Raw genomic sequence first — 21,125 nt, forward strand, 5'->3', positions numbered from 1 at the left:
GTCTCACTAGGGCCCAATACAACTGCAGAAGGACCTCTTTGCTCCTATGCTTAACTCCTCTTCTTATGAAGGCCAACTTGCCATTTGCTTTCTTCACTGCCTGCTGTACCTGCATGCTTACTTTCATTGACTGATGAACAAGGAACCCCCAGATCCCATTGTACTTCCCCTTTTCCCAACTTGACATCATTTAGATAATAATCTGCCTTCCTGTTTTTGCTACCAGAGTGGATAACCTCACATTTATCTACATTAAACTGCATCTGCCATGCATCTGCCCACTCACCCAACCTGTCCAAGTCACCCTGCATTCTCATAGCATCCTCCTCACAGTTCACACTGCCACCCAGCTTTGTGTCATCTGCTATCTTGGGCAATGAGATGATTCTTGTTTTTAACAATGAGACGCACAGTGTTAGGAGATTGTACAGAATGAAGTTGGAGTGAAGAGAATTAGAATAGAAAAGAACACGATGATTCCGTTTAGAATGTGAAGATCTTGATTTATGAAACATGCTTCTCAATATTAGGTAACCAGAAGCATTCACAGCCAGGAGCATACTTTTGGAGAACTGTAACAATTATAATATTGCAAAATGTGACAACCAGCAATGTAAAAAATCCTGACAACTCTGTCAGTTATGATGCTGAATAGTATGAATAGTTTAGTTTAGAGTTGCAGCATGGAAAACAAGCCCTTCGGCCCACCAATTCCGCACTGGCCACTGATCCCCTCCATGCTAGTTTCATGTCATCCTACTCTTGCATCCTACACAAGATGGACAATTTACAGAGGCCAGTTACCTACAAACCTGCACCTCTTTGCAATGCAGGAGGAAACTGGGGCACCCGGAGAAAACCCAAGCCGTCGCAGGGAAACATACACGCTGCACACAGACAGCAACTGTACTCAGGATCGAACCCACGTCTCTGGCGCTATGAGGGAGCAGCTCTGTCGCTGTGCCATTGTTCTGCCCTTAATAGGTAGAAGTGATCTAAGGGAGCTGGCAGTGACTCAGTTTAATGTTTTCACTAGTGATTGCATTTGAAGTAAACAGAGCTGAGAAAGAGAAAGCAAGAGAAAGATAAGTGAGATTGAGAAAGAGTGAACAAATGTTGGCAGCACAAGGAATGATATTTTACACCAAAAATCAGTTGACATTTCTTGTATTACAAAAGAAACGATATAATGATGTTCGAATACATAACCATGCTTTTGTGAAGGGTATTTAAGGGACAATTATCTACGCAGTAACATTGTAATCATGCTCAGACCATGCATTACACACAGAAGGAACTCAGTGCGTCTCTTCTGATCATTGTCAAACCTTTGCAGCGAAGCCACAAAGCATCAGAGATGATGAGTATTTAAATGGCTGACGTGTTTCCTATTAAATTCAACCTTAAGTATTCTAGTCAGTGGTCGTGACACTACTGTGAAATCGTGATATGCACGTCGAAAGAACCATGTAGTTTTTTTAAACTTTAAACGTTTAGCTACCAGATTAGTTAGGAGATAGTTGAGTCAGGTCCTATAACAACGATAAAAGACATCTTGACAGGTACATGGGTGGGAAATGGTTAGGGTCAAAACGTGGGCAGGTGAGACTAGTGTAGATGGGGTATCTTAGTTGACATAGGCACGGTGATCTTATAGAGGTCTATACAATCATGAGAGGAATAGATCAGGTAGATGCACAGAGTCTCTTGGCCAGAGTAGGTTGAAGGTGAAGGGGAAAATATTTAATAGGAATCTGAGAGGTAACTTTTTCCACACAAACGGTGGTGGGTGCATGGAACAAGCTGCCAGACGATGTAGTTGAGACAGGGACTATCCCAACATTTAAGAAACAGTTAGACAGGTACATGGATAGGACAGGTTTGGAGGGATATGGGCCAAACGCGGGCAGGTGGGACTATATTGGTTGGTGATGGCAAGTTGGCCGAAAGGCCTGCATCCATGCTGTATCACTCTATGACTATGGGCAAGTTTGGTCAAAGGGCCTGTTTCCAGGCTGTATGACTCCATGACTCTAAGAGATGTATTAAACTAGCACTAGGCATTGCATTGTCTGTCATAGCAAACCACAACTCTCAAGTTAAGACCTGCTCCATTTCAAGTTGTCAGCGGCTTTCAGGATCCTGAGTATACAGAATAGATTTGGGTGAATTAGCGCACGTCTCATATATGGGTTAAATTTCCAGGAGGGAGCAAGTTGTGTATAACATTTTGTAAATTGATTAACAAATTGATAGGCACGCGATCTGAAATGCCACAGGATTTAAGTATTGGAAGCTACAATGGGTTATTTAAACTGATGGCGGGAATCAGGCGAACAGGGAGAGAAATAAGGGCAAATATTTCTGAAGTCAACAGCAGGCGCTTTTCACAGTGAGGCTTCACCAGTCAAAGCACTGGGGAAGCTCAGCTGGCAGTGGAATTAGATTGGATTCAAGAGAGGAAAGCAAAAAATGCTCACGGTACTCAGTATCTGGGGAGGAAATGAACAGGTGACATTTCAGGTTGGGACCCTTCTCAAGAGAGGATCGATTGGATTAAGGGAACATTCTTCAGTGGGAAAGCAAATTCTGAAGAGGCGCATTTGGTTGAAAATCAAAGATAAGGCAAGAAACGGTCCCGTGTTTTAGAAACAGACCTGCATGTGGAATTCTTATATCGTCGAAAGATATAATGACAATCAAAATTAATCAGAGGGTGGTGAATCAGTGGGATTCATTGCCACAGACAGTTTTGGAGGCCAAGTACTTGGATATTTTAAAAGCTGAAATTGAGAGGTTCTTGATTAGTTAGGGTGTGAATGGAGTTGAGAGGGGTAGATTATAAATGCTAGATCATAGATTAACCAAGATTTGATGGGCCAAATCGCCTAATTCTGCTCCTATGAGTAATGAACTTTAAACTTACTTTAATTTAGTTCAGAGATGCAGCGTGGAAACAGGCCATGCCGAACATCTATCACCAGTTCACACTAGTTCTATGTTATCCCTCATTCTCATTCACTCCCAACAAACTAGAGGCAATTTACAGAAGCTAATTAACCTACATTTTACTTCGGAGTCACGTGAGTGACTACGTGAAGACCCCGCCAGTACGCATGCGTGTCATATCGTCTATCGCATTGCGTTACGACTGGCAGGGTGGAAGTGATTCTCCTGCCAGCAACAAACCTGAGTTAAGTTTTTAAAAATCTTTTCAGGCTTAAATCTTCTTGCAGGAACCTCTACTTAGAGGTCCTGCTAAAAGTCCGGGGCGAAGTTGGGACGGAGGGGAGACCCCAGTCACGAACTGCAGGGAACCTCGGTCACGGGGAATCCCGCCCACGGACCTAGGCGCTCGGAAGACCGCGGAATGCGGGTAGCGAGCGACGGTGAATTCACCTTTGAGCCGTCGGCGGTAGAACCAGCGGCTTCATATTGGTGGAGAACCCGCTCAGGAGACCGTGGAATGCGGGGACGGCGGTGGATTCGCCTTCGAGCCGCTGGCAGTAAAACCAGCGGCTTCATATTGGTGCCAGGGGCACCTGGACTACCGCTCCGGAGACCACGGATCACGGGGAGCGGGCGGCGGTGGATTCGCCTTCGAGCCACTGGAGCCAGCGGCTTCATATTGGTGCCGACCTGGAGAACCCGCTCCGTAGACTGCGGGATGTGAGGAGCGGACGCGGTATGTTGCCTACTGAGCCGCTGGCAGTAAAACCAGCGGCTTCAAATACACCCCCCCCCCCAAAGCAGGTTACCCCCCCCCCCGACTTTGTAAATCGTGGCTATCCCTTTTATAGGGACCGCGGGGATATCCCGGCTGCAGTTACTGCGGGGATACCCAGATCGGTGGGAAGGGGGGAGAGGGGGGGGGGGGGGGGTGGAAGAAAGCACCGACTGGAGAACATCACGGAGAAGCCCTGCTATAAGGGACCGCGGAGAAAAAGCTCGGAGGAGAAATAACCCGCAATGGAAGCCTTTCTACAAGGACCACAGAGGGAACCCCAGCTGTAACAAACTATGACCAGGAGACCAGGCTCGGGAGGAGCGTTGCCCCGCAGCAGAAGGTTTTAAAAAGGACATGCAGGTAAATTCCTTACTCGCCGGTCGTTTTGTGCTATTTTGTGAGAATATGTTACAGGAATGGACCGCATCCAGACTGACTGCGGAAGACCGCGGAATTGCGGGCAGTCTGGGCAGACAGCAGCGGTAGACTGCACCTGGATCGCTATTGATCAGCAGTCTCCGACCTGGCACCTGCACAGTCGGAATCGACGACAGACTGGTGGGAAAGCCAAGCAGAAGTCGGACAAGCCGAAGACTTGGACGAGTCAGGCTGTGAAGACTCACCGCCAGCGGGAGCAACTGTGATCGCATATCCCGCTTGGAGCGGTTGATGGAGCAGAAGCTCCAATGTGACATGCTCCGGTATATGGAGTCTAGTCACCATGGGGTCCCAGGAAGCCCATGGCAGCACCTTATTGAGGGCTGCATAATGCATCTCCCTCGACAGAGGGGAGCATTAGGAGTCTGACTCTGAAGACAGGGGTTTGGCTGAAGATACAAGTGTGCAGGGGGTGCAGGAACAACACTACCAGCAGCAGGAGCTCGACGAATGGCCGTCGGGTTCAGGAAGGCCACTTCATCACGCAAGACCTCACATCTTCGATGGCAGCACTCCTACGCACCCACCAGCAAACCACGATGAACTGAAGCTGGTGAAAGCTTGAAGGCCGTACAACCAGGACAAAGGTCTTTTTAGGCCACAGCCCAGAACGGCCTTCCTGGAAGATGTGCCAACCCTGTACTCGAGCTCCTCTACCTCCCAGGAGCAGGTGCAAAATCATGCACACATGTTTGAGGCAGCTCCTGGGTCAGGTTGCATAAGTCCTCCCATTCGGATAAAGGTATGGAACCACATCGATGATGTCTCCTGTCACGGATACAAGTTGGTAATATTAAACTGGTTTGAATATTTACACTGGTTTGGGATAACATAAGATTAGTTTATACTGCACACAGGTATGGTTGGAGTTGCCTTTCAAGACAATGCTCACAAGAATGGGATGGGGACTGATCATTGTCAACAGCCTCAACCCGCATGTGCAGTATAGACTTTTCTGAATAACTTCCATGTGATCATTTCCGCTCACAGGGTTGAAGATATTTGAAATTTAACTGGATGAGGCAACGATACACTCAGTCGCGTTGCAAAATGGGCTAACTCCAGTTTCCAGATTATTTACCAAATCACTACTATCAGTGCTTCGGCTGCACAGAGCTAACAAATAAGTGGCATGGCCAATCTGGATGATATTGAACATACTGTATTTTACTAAATTAGCCTTATCAGCAACATAGCTATATTTGAGAAATTGGTTCTCACCCGTCCAGTTCAATTTAAATTAAGTTGATAACAAACGGAAACTATTGATTATTGGGATACAATCATCCATTTATTTGTCTGGGATCAGCTCTAAGACAAAAAAATTAGACCTCTGCTATTTTTAGCTGAAACTAGCAAAGTCACAATGATGGACAGCTTTGCTCCATTAAAACCTCTTATCCGTGAATCTTCAGTCATTTCCAAACTGATGCTATTGCCCAAAGACGGGTAATTTACTAATACCATCTCTAGTTACGGAGGCAGATGGGATTAGCATGAGTTATCAAGTGTTCAGTCATGGTATCAACTGCCAATCAACACCAGGTGCATTCTGTGCATTAAAGGGTGTGTGGATATGCATAAACTGCATGCACAAGTCCAAGGTGATACACTTGGTGGTGGTATATGTTAATCACAAAGGTACAATCAAATCAAAGTATCCGGTGATAGTTTTACCAAACTGCATTTAGCACTGGTGTATTATTATGCAAAATCAATGACAACACAGAATGAATGTGTGATCACAAAGTATTTAATGACATTGTGGATTGATGGAACACTAACTATTGAGATGCTTGCATCCAGGCTCAATCAACAGTGAACGAGGCATATAGTGGCGAAGGGTGCATTCTCGCTACACTAGGTAGGAATGTTCTTTTATGTCTTCCTCCATTTGGCCTCAATAGACGGGTCTTGCAAAATTCAGCAAGATTCCCGCTTCCGGGTTTTCATAGTGCCTGCCTGGGTTATATACCTATGGCTCCCGCTGAGGCGAAGAATGAGCATAAAACCTTACATAGTTATTTCCGGATAAAAAAGATGCTGGTTCAGTTGTGATGTTGAAACCATCCTCTGCATGATATAATCAATTCATAGACTTACTGACTCTGAGAGGTTGTTCCTGCGGCTCGGGTTGTCAAACCATAAACATAAGGAGTGCTCACTACAGATTGCAGGGATAGCACCAAATAGCAGCAATCTGCATAGGAGATGGGAAGTATTGTTTATGCTTCCTTACGTTTAACTCGGCACGGATGACTGACACATTAAAATTCAGTTTTATGGGATTATAACTAAGTTAATATTCCATTACTGCGCCTGAAGTACCTCCTCATCATTTGGCTGCTGAGAACATAAACCACTCTGTCCGGTCTCACCCTCTGACATCTAGAATATGAAGGTATCGTCAACTTAAAACCTCCCAGGCCTAGGGACGCAGAGATATGGGTTGTTAACATTGTACTACGTAATTTCACCGATGGGCACCAGCAACATCCCTGTCCATGGTCATACTCACGTACTAGTGATTATGCCATGGCACTGAGTACAGCGCTACAGGTCCAGTCATTGCTACACTGGATAGGATGATCATATCTGCGGGCTATAATAACATGTTTTGTTTATGATTAGTCAAGCAGATTAGACAGGGACACAAGACCAAACTAGATGTTGCATATCCCATGGACCTTGGGTTGTGTGTGATCACGCCTGAAGTACCTCCTCATCACTTGACACCAGTATGTCAAGGTTCCCAAGAGCCTTATAGACTCTGACAGCAATATTGTTAGTTACATAAAATCTTGTTAGAAGGAATCACTACGAACCTTCTCCAGATGATTATATGGGTCTGGCATATACAGGAGTGTACATTGACATTGAGTCTCACTCCACCAGGACCGCTATACCTCAGCAGCAGGGATGGACCACATCCTAGCAGTTGCAGGATGGTCAAACTATTGATCTGTCCAAATATTCAGAATAAACCTATTGCCAGATCAGGGGTATTGCCAACTCTATGTTAGGTATGGTTCATACTTCCTCCAGGTTGAGGGCGGTTACTATTGCCACTATTATTCATTAATAGCATCAACATGTCTATATCTATGTCATGTCTGAATGCATTCTTAATGTTCACTCATCATTGGCCTACTGATGCAGTGTATGACGCCTGGACTCGTTTCCACGGTATGAAATCACAGAGCTTTAAAATCTTCATGTAGTCACTCACGTGACTCCGAAGTAAAATAGTAAGATTAAACGAGAACTTACCAGTTTGAAGTTTAATCTTTATTTTATGAGGAGTAACGTTGAGGGATTACGTGCCCTCCACGCCCACCCTCGATCATAAAGTTCAACTGGTATCCTATTTCTCTAATCTTACTATGTTCAGTTCATTTACTGTTGTCTGTGATTTCACACCGCTGCTTTGAAGATTGACACGCATGCGTACTGGCGGGGTCTTCACGTAATCTCTCAAAGTTACTCCTCATAAAATAAAGATCAAACTTCAAACTGGTAAGTTCTCGTTTAATCTTACTATTTTTACACGTCTTTGGGATGTAGGAGGAAACCAGACCACCTTGAAAAACCTCATGCGGTCACAGGAAGAACGCTCAAACTCCACACAGACAGCACCCGTAGTCAGGGTTGAACCTGGATCTCTGGTGCTGTGAGACAGCGGCTCTACCAGCTGAACCACTTTGCTGCACCACATTATTAGAAATGAAACATGTTTTAGGTATGTGAAAAATGAGGGTGCACAGAGAGATGGGGTGCAGAGCAGGATTTGCTGATAACCTGCAAGAAACTGAAGGTTGAAATAAAAGTCTATGCCTACCTCCTGACCTGTCTGTTTTAAGAGCATTCAGTAACAGTGGAGCAACCCACGTCCTCTTCCCACGGCATGTGCTGACTGAGACTGAACACAGGGTGTGATAACTGATAAATGCAAACCTTGCAGTCATAGAAACATAGAGCCATTCAATATGATCATGGTTAATCATCCAAAATCAGTACCCCGTTGCTGCTTTTTCCCCATATCCCTTGATTCCATTTCTAAATCTAACTCTTGGAAACATCCAGTGAATTGGCTGCCAATGCCATCTGTGGCAGAGAATTCCACAGATTCAAAACATTCTTGGTGAAAACGTTTTTCCTCATCTCAGTCCTAAATGGCCTACCCCTTATTTTTAAAGTGAGCCCTGGTTCTGGACTCCCCCAACATCGGGAACATTTTTCCTGCATCTAGCCTGTCCAATCGTTTACCAGTCACCAATAGTGACTCATAGTCCCATCTGCACTCACCTCAATCTGTAATAATGCCTCCTCTCTTTGTTTTATCGATTCCACTTCATCCTCCGTGACCTCTGAAAGGAAAGCCTGGCCCTGGGCCTGTGCGGGATCTGAAGCTTCAACCGTGGCCTGCCATTTACTGGGGCTCCTTCCAAGGAACTCGTCCTCATCACTAATCCCTGTAAAGGGGTTCTTGGCAATCTGTAAGAAGGAGAATTACAATGAATATCTTGTCACAAATATAACATATAGGTAGAACCTAAAGCTACAGGTACTGTTACCATTGCCAAGCCAAAACTTTCACATAAATATACATTGTACGATTTATCAAAAAAGTAAGTTTACTGCCAGTGGTTATTACAGATTTAATTTCCACCATGATTTGGTTTCTCAGGACAAGAAGTGCCGTACACTTCAATGAGCATTCCAAATGTCTTCAGTTCAATAAGGTAGTCTTAATTGGCAGATCTAATTGTATGGAAGCATGAGTCAGAGATATATAAACAGGACTCGCCTGTGGCATGAAGTAGTTACTAGGCTTCAAGCAATCAACCTACACCTTCTATAATCTAATGCAAGGTGGACAGGAATATTGATGCTAAACTCTTATCATATGGAAGAAGAGGAAATTAGTTTAACTCGGCATCATGTTCGGCACAGGCATTGTGGGCTTGTTCCTGTGCTGTAATGTCCTATATTCTATGCAGAGAAAAAAATCAAAAGACATTTGTCTTTTGTGAGCTCAACACCCAAGCTTACTCACTGTTGAGGCTCAAAGATTAAGAACAGTTACTTGGTACAGCTATTGATGACAATGTTGTTGAAGAGCTATCTTCCAAGAAAAGAGTTGTGATGGCACAGAGGTGAGGCAAGAATAAGTCTTAATTTTCTGTTTCCTCCGACAACTCAAAAAAAATTAGCTGCAATAAATAAATTTTGCCCTTGCATAGATCAATGGTGAAAAGAATTACAGAACCTCTGTGGCCATATTTCAGATTACATCTTGAGCCTCCAAGCCAATCCCTTCACTAACTCTGTATTTGCAAAATAATTTTACTTACTCTTTTACATTTTCAGCATGGTAACCGATAAATGGTGAAATACTGATCTCCCTGTTAGCATGTCAATATAACAGCACACCCTTCTACTTTGTGGTATAAAAGTGCACTTCTTTGACCTGTTTGTCTGAGAACACCTTCACTGCTTCAAGTCACTCTCTTCCAACACGTGCATAACTCAATAACTTTCTGCTCTCTCCGTGAAGCATTGGGCAACAAATCTCTATTTTCAGGTGTCAGGATGGTGAATTGAAGTGGGCATGGGGGAGGGGGGTCTGGGGCTATGGGGAGGGGGGGGGGGGTGTGGGGGAGGGGGAATCTTCAAAACCTTAATAACTTTCGTACTATTTCACCAATTGGAACAAAACCTATTTGACTTGCAGCAGAGGAGAATGTGAGTAAGGGGCGAAAAATCGTAGCGCTATGGGGGATCGTTTTTACGCAAATTTAATTCAAACGCAGACAGGAAGTGATCAAGATGAGAGTTTTAGTAATATATAGATAATAGTACAGCACAGTAATAGGTCCTTTGGCCCACAATGTCTATGCCGAATATAATGCCAAATTAAACTAATTTCTTCTGCCTGCACATGATCCATTTCCTGCATATCCACGTGTCTATCTAAAAGCATCTTAAATACCCTTATTGCATTTTGGGGGCCCAAAACAGACTGTGTCTGTTCCTCATTTTGTTACCTAAATTAAGATAGGCTATGGTAGGTGGGTTAACCTGGGAAAAAAGGAAACCTGTACACGTTTCCAATCATAATGGCTACCCATGATGGAAATTGTGGATTGGCAATGTCTATATTTGTTTTTTGTGAGCTCAACACTCAAGGTTACTGACTGTTGAGGTTCGAAGGTTAAGAACAGTTACTTGGTATAGTCATTGATGATAATGTTGTGGAAGAGCTATTTTCCAAGACAAGAGTTGTGGTGGCACAGAGGCGAGGCAAGAATTGGTCTTAATCGGGGGAAAAAATTCATCCATGGTACCATGCACTAAGTGCCCAATGCCTGAGCTCTTGCACATTGTAATGGGCCAGATTTCCCATGTGCACTGCAACACACACATAATCATCGAGTCATACAGCACAGAAATAAGCCCTTCAGCCAATCATGCCCATGCTGATCAACCTGCGTAATCAATGCTCGTCCCATCTGCCCGCATTTGGTCCATATCCCTCTAAAGCTTTCCTATGTATGAACCTGTCCAAATGTCTTTTAAATTTTGTTATAGTACATCCCTCAACTACCTTCCCTCACAGCTCATTCCATATACCTACCAGCCTGTGTGTGAAATCTCTCCCCTCTCACCTTAAATTTATGTTCCCTGGTTCTTCATTCCCATACTCTGGGTAAAAGACTCTGTGCATTCACAACCTAAAGGGACTGTCACACTGCAACGACCTAATCCGCGAGTTCAGAAGAGTGTCTTTGACCTTCAAGCTCGAGGGCACTCGCCTGAAAAACCTCGAGCTGGATCGACCGTCATCGATGAAACTGCGAGCTGGATCCACCGACCACACACACACAAATACATGGGGGCCAGGGAAAGTGGGGGAGTACTGTCTGAAATTCGCACCCGCGATGAAGAGGAAGGTAAAAGACGGCTGCACAGTGTACGGTAAGTTCTTTAGAGAGCGCGGAGAGGGGGGGGGAGAGAAGGGGGGAGAGAAGGGGAGAGAAGGGGGGAGAAGGGGGGAGAAGGGGGGAGAAGGGGGGAGAAGGGGGGAGAAGGGGGGAGAAGGGGGGAGAAGGGGGGGAGAAGGGGGGGGGCAGGAGTGGAGACACTTTTAAGAAGTTTAAAGAATGTTTAATAAAGTTTAGCGAGCATTTAACCTACTGGTCAGTTTTCCTTGGTCCTGAAAACTCCAATGAGCCAATTGAAATGCCCAGTCAGCGAAGGAGATTGCCTAGGCTGCCCTCGACTGCCTGTAACAAAATAGCGACCCCACTCCACTACGAGTTAAAAAGAACCATGCCGACCAATTTTTACTCGCGGAAATTTTTTCAAAATGCTAAAAGATTTTCGCGACCTAGTTGAGGCCGCGAGTATGCGAAAACTTCCCTCGAGCATGAAGGAGAGTTCCAGTGACCTCACATGACCTCCTAGTACCACGTGTCGACCATGCTGCCCAAAGATCCTATAGCAAGCAAGATAGATCACTCGACAAAAAAGACGTAGTACGGTCATGGGCAGATTCATGGGTAATTTTAGGCCCCATTTCTGTAACCGGCTTCCGTCTCCGCACCAAAGATCCCATAGCGGAGCAAAGATAACTAGTGCGGAGACGGAAGCTGGTTATGGAAACATCCTCGTAAAAATAAAAGTTATTTGGTAAAAATCTTCTATTCATTTTCAGAATTTAAATTTATTAACACAAACTGTTCCCCCACAACGCTGATTACACTGCGGGTCGGGTTACGGAAATGGATGAAAAAAAAGGCCCACGTTCCGTTCCGTTCTACACGTCAGCCCATTGCATTTAGCAGGAATGATCTATCTTGCTCCGCTATAGGATCTTTGATGCTGACAGTTTGATTCAAGGGCAAACTCTTCTAAACTCGCAGATTAGGTCGCCGCAGTGGGACAGCACGATAAGACTTCTATCCTATACGCAAATGGAGGAAGTTCCAGCAATTCAGTTCACATCTTGTTGAAAGAACCAGTTTAATGAATCACAAGCTCATGCTCATTAGCCCATAGCCCAGTAACCTTTACTCTTTCAACTATTTCACCAATTCCATTTTGGAAGCCACTATGAATCAACCTCTGCCATCCTTTCAGGTATGTTAGAAACATAGAAAATAGGTGCAGGAGGAGGCCATTCGGCCCTTCGAGCCGTTATGTTATTCCATTATAACCACATAATTACTGTCACTAGTAAAGTGATGGTTAAGAATGATGAAGAAAAAAAGAACTACATAAGCTGGTTAATACACAAACGGACACAAAATGCGGGAGAAATTTGCAGGTCAGGCAGCACCTCTGGACAACATGAATAGGCGACGTTTTGGGATGAGACCCTTCATCAGAATTTTCTACCTTGTAATGAGCAGAGCGATTGAAGTAAAGTTTCTTATCAGATATTTGATGAAGTAATGGCAATGGAGAGGGAGGATTTCTGTTTGTGGCTAGCTATACTGAACTTGTCGATTATTTTAGATATGGTTATGTTGCAACCAGTTCAATGCTTCAACCAACTTTCAAAGAAGAAGTTAAACTAAGACTCACAAGGAACTGCAGACACTGGTTTACAATAGAAAACACAAAGTGCTGGAGTAACTTAGCAGGCCAAGCAGCATCTCTGGAGGAATGTTTGGGTCGGGATTCCTCAGATTAATTGTAGTAAGGGACAGAAAGCTGGAAACTAGGTGGGGGTGGGACAAAGCCTATCAAGTGGGTAGAAATGTGTAGGAAGGAACTGCAGGTGCTTTTTTACACCAAAGATAGAAGCAAAATGCTGGAGTAACTCAGTGGGACAGTCTGACAAGTAATGGGTGATGTTTTGGGCCAAGACTGAAGAAAGGACTCGACCTGAAACATCACCCATTCCTTATCTCCAGAGATGCTGCTTGTAGACCTTCAGCCCAGAGGTTAGATGCACTACGTACCAATGTCTGACTATGGGAGTGTGTAGGGGGTCACAGCAGGGTTTAGGGTGTCCATTTTTGGAGTGTCTGGTACCTGTAGGGCAGCAGACTATTTGTCTGGCGTAATCCATTTTGTACTCTATGAACTCAACATGTTCATTTGACATTATTTTTGAGTGGTACCTTGCTCGTTTATATGCTAGCCCATTTTTTAGGCCCTTTGTGGGGGGTTTGGCAGGCCTTTTGTAGCAGGAAAAATGTCTACCATTTGTGATGTTGATATAGGTGTGGCAGTGAGCACACCATGGTAGTGGATTTAAGTGGTACATCACTCATCTATTTAGCACCCATTTTTTGGCCTCTTGGGGAGGTCCCCCAGATCTACACGCAGTGGGTGGTGCCCGGCAGACTCCCAATTCCGTTCATTTCAGGTGACCCCGTACACACTCCCATAGTCAGACATTGGTATGTAATTCATCTAACCTAACGTCTCTGGGCTGAATGTCTATTGTCCCGCTGAGTTACTACGGCATTTTGTGTCTATCTTATGTAATGGGGAGATTCAGGTGAAGGGGGTTTGATTGGCAAATGGATAGAATAAGGCTCGAAATGAAATTGGGACAAAAAAGGTGTTAGATAAGGAGGGAAGAGGAGTGAAATGTAAAGCCAGAGGGAGGGATACAAGTTGAAAGGGAGGGGCGGGAAAGGGGGCAAGGGATGGCAGTTAAACCACACCACGTAGGCAACCTGAGTGGATATGAAGGGTCCCATGGGATTTTTTGAACAATTTAAGAGTTTTTATAATACTTTGATTAAATATGTGTCATTTGGTGAGGTTTGGGTCATATTGTTCAATTGGACATCTTTCAATAACTCTTCAACAGACACTGTTCACTCTGCAATGATCTACAGAACTCCCAAATGAGTTAATCTGATTGTCTGTGTTGTAAAAGCTGCATCATCATCATATATTACTGCACATAAGTCACACAAAACACCATTGAGGATGCACAAAGTCAATTCCATTTCATCAGCGTTTCACGTGGGAAATCTTGACGACATTTCTAAGCCATGGTCCTTTTAGGGTGGGGAGTACACTGTCTGAGAAAGTTAGAATGTGCAATATTTGGAAATTAAGGCCATAATCTGAATTTCTATAATTATTTCTTTAATTGGCAGTCATTTTGGGGGAAAGAAATGTATACGAGCAATGTTAACCAGATTGATGCTGGCTCGAAGGGTGCTGGCTCGAAGGGCCGAATGGCCTACTCCTGCACCTATTGTCTACTGTCTATTGACCGACCCCATCAACAGACCCTGGGAATTTCTGGCATTTCACTGATCAAGTGTGGTACAAACATCTACATGGAACAGAATGAGGCTCAGCAAGTATAGTATCAAAGCGGTGGTTATACGTACTGAACATGATAATAATAAAAAATGTGAATTAAAAAAGATAGGGAAGAAAATTCAGAAAATAGGATTTGTTTGGGAGCGAAGCAACAAATTGGTTCAGTAAATCTTTGCGGTTAAACTCAAAACATGCAGGAAGAGTTAAGGCTAAGTTGGTGCCTTTTTCATTAAAATATCTGTGTTCGTATATAGGGTGATAATACAATCTGCCACTGAATGATTTACATAGTACAAGTACATCTGCTCGCATTGATTGGACAAATGTAGCACTTGATTTCTAAATGCAAAAATTTACAGCAACGAGTCCTGTAATTTTCCTCCTGCCTGTAGCAATGATTCTTCCATGACTGCTGGCAGTGTCAGCGCTGGTAATTCAGGGATAATTTCCCATGCAATCAGCAGAGTTGGATCCCATGCAGCTGAAAATAGGAAAGTGCCTTAAACGGGCAGGCACTCATTGGTTTGGCAATGAACCAACATGGCAAGTGAATCACTGTCAGTTTGTGTCACTTAGCTGGACAAACACAATGTGCCTAGCAACAAGAATAATGAGTGGGAGTGCACTCATTAAGCTCTCTCAATCAATGATCATCATGGGAAAATATCCTGATGGCAGCTTGGGTAAGAGAGCATGCCAGATATTTTGGGTCTCATTCCATTTTTTATTATTCTTTTACAATTTTAAACCTTTTTGGATATCATTGAGTAAAGCAGAATCGACATGAATGAAATTAATGCTGAATACGAATTAAAAATAATGCTGGTAAAGAAGGAGGAAGTGAGTGGCCACTAATTTGCTCAAATTTAAGTCTGAGGAAGGGTTCCAATTCAAAATGTCACCTATCCATTTCTTCTGGAGATGCTGGCTGACCCAGTGAATTACTCTAGCATATTACTCGACTGTTCCACTACAACTATTGCCATAGCATGCGTTCAATATTAAGGATGGAGGATGTTTTGAGTTGGCAACCTTCTTGAGAGAGAGTTCTGGGGAGGCCTGTTCATTCCTTCCCCCCGATGCTGCCTGACATGCAGAGTTCCCCTTGCACTTAAGTGTTTTGCTTAAGAATCCACCATCTATAGTCTCTTGTGTCTTCACCATCCAGGATACAGAGGGAAATCCTTATTTTAGTCTGAACATTTTTATGGGAACTTTTGTATCTTTCAGCAGCAGTAAAATAAATAACACAGCTGCAATAAGAAACTAACCTACTTGATATTACCCTACGTATTCACTTCTTCCACCACACCTGTACCATGGATGCTGTGGGTACTATCAACAAAAGTAACTGGAGCAACACATCAGAACTCAAATGTTAACACTTCTCCCATCTAGAAGGCCAATGGGAGCAGGCAATCCTGAAATGGAAAGGTATCACAACTCCTTCATCTCCAAAACAAAAGGGTATGGGTTCTGGGTAAGAGCAAGTAACTTTATTAGATTATTCTAACTTTATTAACAGATTCTTGATTAATAAGTGTGTCAGGGGTTATGGGGCGAAGACAGGAGAATGGGGTTGAGAGGGAAAGATAGATCAGCCATGATTGAATGGCAGATTACACTTGATGGGCTGAATGGCCTAATTCTACTCCTCAAACTTATGAACTTTAAAGGGGATCCGATGTGGTAAGGTTTTTACACAGAGACTGGTTGAAATCTGCAAAACAGAGGAAGTGGTGGAATCAGATACAATTACTTTGTTTAAAAGGTGTTTAAACAGACACTTGAATAGGTAAGGCATTAAAGGATATTATTCTGTTGTAGGCAAATGGGATTTGTTTAGATGGGCAAAAATGGATGTGGTGAGCAAAGGTTCCATGCTCGACCATGATTTCTTAGACTGTCTCAATTTCAAAGTTTCTTAGAGATGCCTGACATGGCAGTAGGACACAGCTTAACATTATTTTCACACAATCTTAAGTCTAGGCACGCAAGTTTAATATTTAATGATGTATCACCCTCCATTAATCATTTAATGTTTTGCCTACCGCATATTAGTGATCCGTATAACAGGATCATTAAAACTCTTTCAATTTCTACTCGACATGCCTTTTACATTGTAGCCACATTCAAATCCATCCTTTTTTAGGCCAACATTTCCATACTTGTGTTTTGTGATCCATTTATGTTGCTAATCATTATTTCTTTATGACGCTATATATCTTGGTGACATCAGCACACTTGAATATATAGTTCCCTATATTGTGTTGTAATGAAAGGGTAAAGCAATACAGATGCCCAAATGAAACCAGTAGTTATGTACTTTCTATTAGGTATCAATTATGCTGACTCTCGTCATCAGCTGCCTGCCCAAAAAATCAATTTTGTAAACAAGTCAATAATTTGGTCCCAATTTCATGAGCTTCAATTTTAGCTAATAGTTCCCATGTGGATTCATATCTGCATCGATAAACACTCCACCTGTCGACAACATCAGTTACTTTGTCGAAATTTACATTAAATATATGAGGCATGACCTATCCTTTAAAACCCATGTCGGCTTCCTTTAATGATTCGTACATTTTACTGAGCGTTCTATTACAATGTGCTTAATTATATATTTCAATAAATTACCCACAACAGATGTTGGAGGAATAGACCTATAATATCTTAGTTTCTGTCTCATAACTTTCTAAAATAATTGAGTTATACTTACAATTATGCATCTAAATTGGTAATTCTTGAATCAATAGTTTGCAGAAGTACTCTTAAAACATCTTAAATCTCCTCATGTTACTTTAAAAGTCTGCCTTGGAATTCATCTGGTTCTGGAGATCTCTGTATTCAGTGCCAATTTTCTATTTTTAAGCTCTTTCTTTACCTTATATTAACCTCAATGAGTTTCTATCTTTGATTCAGTATTAATTTTTCTGGAATCCCCACATCACATATGTTAAAGGCTCTTTGTCCTTAACGGGGGTTCAAACAGAAATGTCTATTGTTGTGAACTGTTTGTCTGTTACCTGACAGTAAACTGGCGCAGACTTAAGACCCTAAAATCATATGCTTCACACGCCAGCTCACTACTGAAGACTGGCCGTGAGATGCCAGAATAAATCTATAAGAGGAAACCTCTAACCACAGGTTCTCCATTATAAACAGCTATCAATCAATGACTCTGCCCTCTTCTAAAAAGGTCTCAGAAGCTGGTCAATCAATGAGTTCACCAACCAGGGCCCCATCCTTTGATCCAGGTCAACTGGCTTGTGAACACTCCTGCAGATGCCCTAATACAAAGGCAGCCAACAACTGCAATGCTTATTAACACATCAGAACAAATAATCATAAATGTTGACTGAACACAAACATTGATATTGGCAAGGATGCTTGCGGATGAATGTGGATTCTCTGGTAATTTAGCAAATAGTAGCTGAGTTCAGTTTTTATCAATTCACATGAATGAAGATTACCACAGTTAATCATTCAGAATAAAACTGAATTGATAAACACAGTGTAAATGGATTGTAACCATTGTGTGCTGAAATATATATATATATATATATATATGTGTGTGTGTGTGTGTGTGTATACATATGGGTGTGTTGTGTGTGTGTGTGTGTATGTATATATATATATATATATATATATATATATATATATATATATATATGTATATGTATATGTATATGTATATGTATATATATATATATGTATGTATATGTATATGTATATGTATATGTATATATATATGTATATATGTGTATACATATGTATATATATATAATTGGAAGGGAGAAAAATGTTACTTTCCACGTAACTCAGTTATCCTTTTAAAATGTTTTCCTATGATGCATTTGGGTGATTAGATAACATTTGGTGAGATTACTGAATGTAATTAACAAAAAACCTGACCAATATCTAATCAAACTTCATGCAGGATTGCCATTCATCCATCGAGGCTATCTTCTGTTAAAATTTAATATTCAACGTGACAGAGAATGGCTACTTACACAAGCACACAATTCAATATAAACATAGAGTAATCAATAATCTAAAAGATGAGAGGAAACAAATCTTAAGTATCAATCATTTGCCACACTTGATGTACCTGTGGAATGATGGAAGAACGCATGTGATCCATTTCAATTCTGGTTTACAACAATTCAATAAAAAAACTTTAATGGAAAATTTTGAAATTCATTCATGTTTCTCCTGCTTTGTTTCTGTCATTTCTTCTTACTACCATGTATCATTAAGACGGGTAATATTGCTAAAAGATAATACAGAACTACCTGAATAAACTTCTTGGGAATCCAGACACAAGAAATTTGTTAAGATTTCAAGTAGCTATTTGAAAGCTTATTTGAATTCAAGGGATGTTGACTATAGGGCAGGAAAATAGTGGTGAGGTGGAAGATCAGCCACGATCTTGTGCAATGATGGAGCAAACTTAGTAATCCAAATAGTACATTCCTGCTCATATTTCTCATGTTGTACACAATGATGCTGTATAATTCAGATACTTCACGCCTAAGTTTGAATTGGCAGAAAGGGAAGTGATGCAGTTAGGATAAGTTCACAATGGCTGTTTCTATCAGGGTGCATGTAGAAGCTCCTGCAGCTTCCATATCCAAGTAAATAAAATTGATTAGGAAATCTATTACGGGGGGGGGGGGGGAGGGGGGAGCTGTGGGAGAGGGGGAACCTTCAAAACTTTTCATAACATTTGTACTATTTCACCGATCGGGACAAAACGTATTTGACCTGCAGCAGAGGAGAATGGTTAGTAAGGTGGCGAAAAATCATAGCGCTATGGGGGGTAGTTTTTAGTGCAAATTTAATTACAACGCAGACCGGAAGTGGTCAAGATAAGAGTTTTAGAGACAGACAGACAGACAGACAGACAGACAGACAGACAGACAGACAGACAGACAGACAGACAGACAGACAGACAGACAGACAGACAGATATATGTAGGCAGTAAGCCCTACTGCAAGCATAAAAATAAGACACATAACATCAGGCCTGGCTGGAATAAGTATGTAGCTGAGTATCATACTGAAGCCCGTGAAGCCACCAAATCATGGGCTATGGCAGGTAGACCCAGACAGGGGCCTGTGTTTGAGCACAAGAAGCTCACTAATGCAAGGTATAAGTATGCTGTTCTCTTCATCTGTAAAAATGAGCAAGCTATGAGGGCTGATTCCATGGCTAAGAAGCTGCTAAGTAACAATGCTACAGATTTTTGGAAGGAAGTGAGAGCTCTTAGCAGTTGCAAAATATCTCTACCATGCACTGTAGATGGAATCTCCGGAACAGCTAATATCGCGGAGTTATGGTGACAACATTATAGCACTTTATTCAACTGTGTCCAAGGTGACTTGTATAGGGTGGACAATATTGAGAGTAATGACTCGATGGCGATTATGTCACATGAGGTGTATCATGCCATGAACAAGCTGTCCAACAACAAAGCAAGTGGCTTGGATCATATCTCTGCTGAACATCTTAAGTATGCGAGTATGAGGATAGCTCCTCTCCTTGCTATTTGTTTTACTGGCTTTATGATTCATGGCTTGTTACCAGACTCTATGTTGTCTGTCCTGTTAGTGCCGGTCATTAAGGACAAAGCTGGTAAAGTAGGCAGCCTAAATAATTACAGGCCCATAGCTTTAACCAGCATATTGTCAAAAGTTTTAGAAAGAGTTCTGCTGGATAGAATAAATGAGTTTGTTAACTCCACAGATAACCAGTTTGGCTTTAAAGCTAAACATGATACTGACTTATGCATATATGCCCTAAAGGAGATTGTAAACAAATATAGAGGCAAAAACTCTTCAATCCTTATGTGCTTTATTGATGCTTCCAAAGCCTTTGACCGTGTTAATCACAGAAAGCTGTTTGGTAAAATGAGTCAAAGAGGGGTGCCTAAATACATTGTTAGAATTCTGGCCTACTGGTATGCCCACCAGACTATGCAAATAAAATGGGGCAATAGGGTCTCAGCCCCATTTGGGGTTAGCAATGGTGTTAGACAAGGGGGAATTTTGTCCCCAGTCCTTTTTAATCTATATATTGATGAGCTGTCTAAACAATTGAAAGCCTGTAACACTGGGTGCGTGATTGGTAATATTTTAGTGAACCATATTATGTATGCAGATGATCTTGTGGTCTTTAGTCCATCTAGCGCAGGTCTCCAGCAGCTCCTTACTATATGTTCTGTGTATGGTGTGGAACATGACATTAAATATAATGCTAGTAAGAGTGCTGTTATGATCTGTAGAACCAAAGAGGATAAATGTCTAAAATTTCCTGATTTTAAATTTTCTGACAATAATCTTAGTGTCTGTAATAAGGTAAAATATCTAGGGCATAATATTACAGAACAAATGACAGATGATGTGGATATTTATAGGCAACGACGCATGCTGTATGTACAGGCGAATATTCTCTTGCGTAAATTTGGTGCGTGTGCAGATGTGGTGAAGATGTCGCTATTTAGAGCATACTGCACACCACTCTACACTGCGCACCTGTGGTCGAACTATGGAAAGACAAGTATGCAGAGACTAAAGGTGGCATATAACGATGCCATGAGAACACTGCTAAGGCAACCTAGATGGTGTAGTGCCAGTAATATGTTTGTGGCTGCAGGAGT

General features: G+C 42.3%; 1 protein-coding gene across 1 annotated transcript in view; it reads right to left on the minus strand.

Annotated features, from left to right (window-relative positions):
* Positions 1-21,125, minus strand: part of tsnare1 (t-SNARE domain containing 1) — an 807,948-nt gene that overhangs the window by 153,723 nt on the left and 633,100 nt on the right. Inside the window, exon 8 of the mRNA XM_033019937.1 lies at positions 8,471-8,659. Coding sequence (XP_032875828.1) covers positions 8,471-8,659 — 189 coding nt within the window. The remainder of the gene's footprint in view (positions 1-8,470; positions 8,660-21,125) is intronic.

Source organism: Amblyraja radiata, chromosome 4 (assembly GCF_010909765.2).
Source record: "Amblyraja radiata isolate CabotCenter1 chromosome 4, sAmbRad1.1.pri, whole genome shotgun sequence".
In the NCBI taxonomy this organism is placed as follows: domain Eukaryota; kingdom Metazoa; phylum Chordata; class Chondrichthyes; order Rajiformes; family Rajidae; genus Amblyraja; species Amblyraja radiata.